The sequence below is a fragment of the Biomphalaria glabrata genome, chromosome 2, assembly GCF_947242115.1.
Source record: "Biomphalaria glabrata chromosome 2, xgBioGlab47.1, whole genome shotgun sequence".
Classification (NCBI taxonomy): Eukaryota; Metazoa; Mollusca; class Gastropoda; family Planorbidae; genus Biomphalaria; species Biomphalaria glabrata.
Window position 1 is genome coordinate 6,932,704 of NC_074712.1, and position 7,542 is coordinate 6,940,245.

The 7,542-nt window shown below is 37.3% G+C and overlaps 1 protein-coding gene across 1 annotated transcript in view; it reads left to right on the top strand.

Moving 5' to 3' along the window:
* Positions 1-2,499: 2,499 nt before the first annotated feature.
* The window catches only part of LOC106074809 (uncharacterized), a 25,393-nt gene continuing 20,350 nt past the window's right edge, over positions 2,500-7,542 (top strand). The window contains exons 1-2 of the mRNA XM_056018602.1: positions 2,500-2,566; positions 5,323-6,296. Coding sequence (XP_055874577.1) covers positions 2,500-2,566; positions 5,323-6,296 — 1,041 coding nt within the window. The remainder of the gene's footprint in view (positions 2,567-5,322; positions 6,297-7,542) is intronic.

The window sequence follows — 7,542 nt, forward strand, 5'->3', positions numbered from 1 at the left end:
TTTTGACAATTCACCTAACTTCACAAAACTGGTACTTTTTATTTATTCATTTTTTTTTTCAACTGTTGAGCTTACGTTGTAATGGATAAAGATCGAGTACTAATTCTGGAGTTTTTCATTGACAATATCGTGCTCGAACCATTATCTGAAATTTTGCTGGAATTTGGACTGAAGCTGAAATCTATTCAGTAACATCTTTCTGTAAGCGCTTGGTTAAAACGCGCTTGAGCGCCAGAGGAGAAGTCGTTAAGATAGTTATGAATTCAATTTCAAAAATTATAGAAACTCTAGAGACATTGACTAGAACAGATAAAAACTCTTCTACTAGGTGTGAAGCAGGCGGATTGTTAGTTGCTATACAGTTTTCACTTTTTCACCTACCTTGGGTTTTGGCCCCTGTATTAACTGAATAAAGGACGCGTAAGTCTACCTTCAAAAACAAGAAATTCGAAAATTGAAACAAAACAGATTAAAAACATTCTTAGCTACTGGTCGAGAAAACATCGCTGAGGCCAGTGTTACCTTTACAGAATGCATGTGCTCAGAACCTCAAAGACTTGTTAGCCACAAGATGCATGTGCTCAGAACCTCAAAGACTTGTTAGCCACAAGATGCATGTGCTCAGAACCTCAAAGACTTGTTAGCCACAAGATGCATGTGCTCAGAACCTCAAAGACTTGTTAGCCACAAGATGCATGTACTCAGAACCTCAAAGACTTGTTAGCCACAAGATGCATGTACTCAGAACCTCAAAGACTTGTTAGCCACAAGATGCATGTGCTCAGAACCTCAAAGACTTGTTAGCCACAAGATGCATGTGCTCAGAACCTCAAAGACTTGTTAGCCACAAGATGCATGTGCTCAGAACCTCAAAGACTTGTTAGCCACAAGATGCATGTACTCAGAACCTCAAAGACTTGTTAGCCACAAGATGCATGTGTTCAGAACCTCAAAGACTTGTTAGCCACAAGATGCATGTGCTCAGAACCTCAAAGACTTGTTAGCCACAAGATGCATGTGCTCAGAACCTCAAAGACTTGTTAGCCACAAGATGCATGTGCTCAGAACCTCAAAGACTTGTTAGCCACAAGATGCATGTGCTCAGAACCTCAAAGACTTGTTAGCCACAAGATCCAAGACGAAAAAGGTGAAGATTCGGTGTTTAACGCACAAGAAAGAGCTAAGGAGGGAAATTTATTCTTCCTTGTACGGGAAAGTTCAAGAAATAAGAACTTGATATGAGTTATATCATGATGTGGTAGGTAAATATGAATTTTCGTCGCTATCCCAACTAGTGAATCCTGAGATTAAAATCAATCTCGTTAGTGCCCATAGCGGCATTGACGAAAACGAATTTCATCTGGAGTGCATGAGACTTAAACGATTTATCGCAGTTTCTTTAGAAGTCTCTGAACTTCTGCAACTAGGACAAGCTTTGAGATATTGAGTTTTAATTTAAAAAGTGTTGGCTAGATGATTCAGTTCTAAATGCTGTCTTTATTTTCATATTTCTCACAATTGTGGCACATTTCTGTGCGAGCAAAGTTTTTTCAACCTGATCATTACTTAATGGCAATCAACGCTAAAAAAAAATGAGCGACTCACTAATTTGTCAATTGTTTGGATTTCATAAATGGATTTCATTTTTTCCAACAAGAAAACAGCTAATTTTGTAGTATCATGTTGTTAAATTAATTTTTGTGTGCAAATTAGCAATACTTTGACAGTTTCAGACGAAAAAAAAGTCATTTCGCAGTTCTATTTCGTTTTTGTTTTTCTAAAAAGGTGGGGGGCATCACGAATAGCTGCTGCACTAGGCATCAAATACCCTAGCCTTGCCCTGGTGCGAGTTGTTACAGTTTATGTGATTAAAGAACGTGATCGACTTAGAAAAAAATGTTTTCCTGGGATGTGTGAGGAAAACCAGTCGGCTAACTATCAAGGGGCCTCGAGTTTGAATCCTAACTTGAGCTAAGTTGATCTAGCTGAGCACCTAAAGGCAGCACAAAAACCTTCTCCCAGATACCCCTTTACCCCGCCCCCACTGGTGCAAAGAAAAGATTGGACTATAAAACACTGTGCATGCTTTAGGGGTCGGCAACCTGCGGCTCGCGAGCCACATGCGGCTCTATGGATGTGAATCTGCGGCTCTTTAGTTCCCTACGCAAATATTATTTATTTTATCGAAACACTTTTAAAATAGTTCTGAATCGTTTAACGAAACTTAGGCGCCGATTCTATCTCTCAGCCACTTGTACTCGCTTTTCACCACACCCCTTCCCCATTACACGCGTCGTCACTGTTGTCAGTCTGTCGGTTTCTCGGAAAGTCTCGAATGACGCCGTGGTCGGATGTTTCTATGTAGGTTTTAATTCGATTTGACGCAAGAAGAATTGGCATCTCAACCACGTGCTTTGACTGTGACGTATAGGTTGTTGTTTCAAGTAAACGAGTTGTAAGCAAATTTATCTTCTCAAAGTTAGAAGCGATCTACTAGTAATGCTAATCTTGCAAGATTTGTGTATACCACTAGAAGTTGCACAAAAAGGCAAACCATTTACAGATGGTATGTCTAAGACTGCTTCCTTCGTGCATCTGAAGAACAGTTTCGTGATTCAAAAACAAACCAGAAATCTTGAAAAACAAATTCAAAGACTTGCCACTATCCGCTGAAACAGTACAAGATAGAATGGCTAAAATGTCTTCAAATGTAACATATTTGCAGGTGGAAGATATTCAACTTTCTTTCTGCCTTATCACTTGCTATAGATGAGTCTTGCGACATAAAAACACGGCACAAGTTGCCCAATTTGTCAGGTATGTGTCTTCCCTAGGATTGCTACCACTCTCATGACTTACTAGACAGGGATGATAGAGCTCATGCAAAAATACCTTGAAGACAATAAGATCGATTTAAATCAAATCGTTTCAATAACAACTGATAGAGCCAGAAGTATGACGAGAAAAAAGTAAAAGGGCAACAACAATTCGTCGGAGCAAAATAAACCCAGAAATTTTTACGTTTCACTGAATAATGCACCAAGAAGCGCTTTGTGCCCAAAAACGATTCTGTCCGAAATAAATGAGGTCATGAATTTGGTAATCAAGATTATTAACAGCATCTTGTCAAAAGCACTCTACCACTTAAACGTAATGGAGACTCAGTATATCCGACCTATGATTTTCCAAAGGTAAGGTGATGAAACGTTTTGCTTTGTGCTTGAATGAAATAAATACATTTCTAAATGAGAAAGGCATTTATCACAGCGAATTATAGAAGGACGAATAGTTGCAAAAATTTTACTTTATGATTCATATAACAGAGAAATGAAATGAGCTGAATCTAAAACTGCAAGGAAAAGGAAAACCCATCCTATGTTTTGGTAGAAGAATTGGTTTGTTTTGAAGAAAAAATAATTCTTTTTGCAGAAAATATTCAGAGCGTTAAGTTACTTCATTTTCATTGTGTAAAGCAGTATCGCGATACAATCAGTGCAACTTTTGACACGAACTACTTCAGCACGGCTATTAAAAAAAATCAAAAGAAAGTTTAATGTGATTGATCGATTTAAACAGTAAAGCTTTGTGGAGTGGAAAATTTCCAGAATTGAAAAGCAAGTTGGAAGTGTTGGAGGTCTAGAAATGTATGTACGTAACGTAACAAAAGTGGACAGCCTTAAAAGGAATGCCGCGAGTTGATTCGGCGCATGGACTTATCTTCCAGATTGCTACAGTGAGGTGAAGAAGTTGGCATTTGGAGTGCTGACTATCTTTGGATCGACATATTCGTGCGAGTAAGTGTTCCTTACATGAATATAATTAAACGTAAAGTAAGAAGCCAACTAACAAATGAAACTTTAGATTCGTGTTTAAAAACTAAAAACATCAAGTTACCGTATGAGCCAAATGTCTCCTAACTTTCTAAAACAAAAGCCATCGCTCCCATTGAATTTGTTTGCTGTATTGTTTGTTATTGAAGCACAAGTTAGTGTTGTAAGTAAATGTTTAATTGCTTTAGTTGTTATCGAAATAAAAAATAATTATCTAATAATGCCATATATATATTATCTAATTTGTTGTGAAAAACACTAGCCTACTTATATATGCATTCGTTGTTTTTTTTTTAATTTAAAAAAATTCATTGTGTCAGAACTATTTATAGTTGGCAAGAAAAAACTTTGTAACTCTTTAAAAATTTCGAAATTTTGTAAATTGTAATTTTTGGCTCTTCCGACTCAAAAGGTTGCCGACCCCTACGCTATACCAAAGCAATTAAGAAAAATAAAAGCTATTCGCTTATGTTGATAGTGTGAGTGACAAGGTGATCACATCACGCATCAATAAAATAATAAAAATACAGGCAATGTCTTCGAAACGGCAGTATGCATTCGCTGTAGGTATCTATATCTAAATCATCTGCAGTGACTAACTGTACTAGGACTCTCAATTGTCTAGAGGAGTATAATCATACTAACCAGGAGTGGTGTAAACTACGACCTCTCAAGGACGTGTAAACAGCAACAGAGCGTTTAGTTTCAAGTTGATACGAAAATGGGAAGTAGCGGAAAAAAAATGCTTAACATTTTACCAGACAGACAGGAAAACAGACAGACAGAACAGTAATTCCGTCACAATTGATACATACTAAGTATTTCAACTGAGGTGAAATTTTTATAATTCTTATTATTCTGTTCTAAAGTCTATATTGCAAACACGGTATGAATGTAGCGAATGAATGATTAGAATAAGGAGTGACTCCATACTTTGACAGGGGAGAGGTAGAGAGCTAACCGTCCACTTCTAATTCCCCTGAATGTCATCAGAAGTAATCATGTAATAAACTTAAGACACGTTGTCACACCAGCATTAGTTCCACTCTTGTTAGCACTATATCTAAAAAGTAGCAGTGATTGCTGCAAGTATTGTCTTGGTTTTATTTGGGTTTTTCTATAAAAAAAAAGATTCACAGAACTGTAATAACAATAGTTAAAATGAATCTAAAGCCACGCTGTGTTTTGGGTATTTCTTATGTCGGCTAAAATCATTCGAGTATATTATGAGCATATAGTCTCATTACGTGAACACAAAAATCTTAACTTCACTATTTGAATATACTTATTTGAAGTATTTTTTAAATCACAAGCTGGTTTTTTTTTATATCATGGAAAAAGTTTCAGTTATAAGTGTCTATTGGATGAAAGCAACCATGTTTCTTCCAGTGTGTTAGAGAGTTTACTTGAGATGCACTTACCTTAAAACATATTACAATGAACATCATTGATTGTTTTAAGTCTTACTATTTAGTTTCTACATGTCTTATAGTTTCATCCTCCAAAAAGATTCTAGAAAGTTCTAGTAGTATTTTGAGACTTAAAAATAATGTCAGTTGGACAACAGAGGCAAGCTTGGAGTCAGAAAACTTTGACAAGGTTGAAAATTTTGTAACGAAGTCTAAAGCGTCTTCTTTCAGAGATAACGTAGGTTCTTTAGAATCTTTTCAAGCGCTGGAGACTTCTGATAGGGGAGATTATCCCAGAGTAGAGAGTTTAGCGAGTCACACAGCTTCTGCTCTTAGTGGGTTTGAGAGTTTACTTAGAGATTTAACTTCTGAAGAACCAAATGGATCTACGCTCACTAACAAATCTAGTAGCTCTGACAGTAATGCTCATACCACATCTTCCACCGCTGAAAAGTATGCGTATATCATGTCTGAATCAACAACCGGCTTGTCTAGCAACGAAACTTACAACATTAATCGGATCAATGAATCATTTGATACAACACTGGGAAATATCAATAAAAATAACAAAATCATATTGAATAGTACAGACAATAACTTGACTTTATTTTTATCAACCAATACTGAAGCTGAGCGCTCTTCGAGATATGAAAATTTTACATCGACACTTTTACTTAAATACAGTTGTCCATTTAGATGCAATAAAGGTCAGATGTCTAAAAGTGCTGGATTCGTGGGTGGTGAAGAAAGTCTGAGTCACTATTGTCGCTACTGCAAGTGCGAAAAACAAAAATGCGAAGTTTACGACATGTGCTGTCCAGATTTTTCTGAACCTTATCTTAACCAGTCCAAGAGCTTGCTCAATCTAAATGAAAGTGTTAGCAACTTTACTTCAGGGAAAGAAAGATTCCGAATCGATTGCAAGCCTGATCAACCCATGATGATTAGATCCTGCCAGCCCAGAACAGAGTCCAACATGACAGTGGTTGAACTCTGCGAGTCAGACAGACTTATCAACGTAGAAACTGTGACGGCTGTTTTCGACAACGTTACTAAGGTAGTTTACCAAAATAAATTCTGTGCGCAATGCAACAATGCTACACAGGTAGGTAATAATTAAATCATATGCGTGTAGCTCATTTTGTGCTTAATTGTCTATTGTATAAGTGGAAATTTTTAAAAAGTAAAGTTCCCCTTTCAGACCTTGTGGTCTATAGGGCAGATGATGTAAAGGCCATCTCTTTCTGAGGCCTACAGTTAACGAGGGTGTCACGTTGCCAGCAAAACGACTAACCGCATTTACTTTTCCACAACTACTGTCAGGTACCCATTAGAGCTGGGTGGACTCGCAGGCGCCAGAAGATCCCAGTCTTCACCAGGATTCGAACCCCGGACCTCGGTTCGGAAGCCAAGCGCTTTACCGCTCAGCTAACACCCCTCCATAAGTTGAAATAATAATTCTAAAATGAATGTCAAGCCAAATATGCCTCAGATGTAATGAATACATTTCACTAAACCTTTGGTCCAGAAAAGCTTTTCTGCAGAGAAATAGACTTGACTTTTATGGGTGCTTTTTAAAAGTATTATTATGTATAGATTTTTTCCCCGAGTTTCTAGGTGTTGTGGTAGGTGCTCCTGCGCTGTGTCAAATGCAGACAATTCCAAATGAGGTAGCACTTAAATAACGAAATCAAATAACACAGTTGAAAGGCCAACACTAGAAGTTAGTTGTCGCTGAATACTGAATGTCGAACAAAAAGTTGAATAACAACGAAGCGAACTGTCGAATGTCGTCAAGCTAAATCTCTACGTCCTTAAAAACTGCCTCTCTAAAGCCTTTAGAAGTATTCTGTGTATACTTTTACTGTTGTTAAAAACCTAGTCTTGTGTTTACGAGTCGCGTCAAAACTTTCCCTTTTTTATGAAAAAAAAACAACAAATTCCTAATCGTATGTTGAAGGCTTGTTGTGTTTTTTTTAGGGGGGCGGGAGCTATATAAATAAATGACTTTAAAACACTATGATGTCTATATCAATTACTGTCCAAGCTTGCGTCTTCTCGCTAAGACTGAGGTTTAAATAAATTTCCTGGTTACAATAGGTCAATATTGACCACGTTTCCATTCTTCTTACTATCTCTCTTAGGACTCGCGCGCAACTGAAAAATCATTCATGATTTTTTTTTTCCAGCCACTCCAGGCCAATCTTGATATAACGTGCAGTACTCGAATGTTTATTTATATGGCGACAACTTTGGACCAGCTGCTTCAGTTGGCATGGAGTCGAAACTCTACATGCACAGTG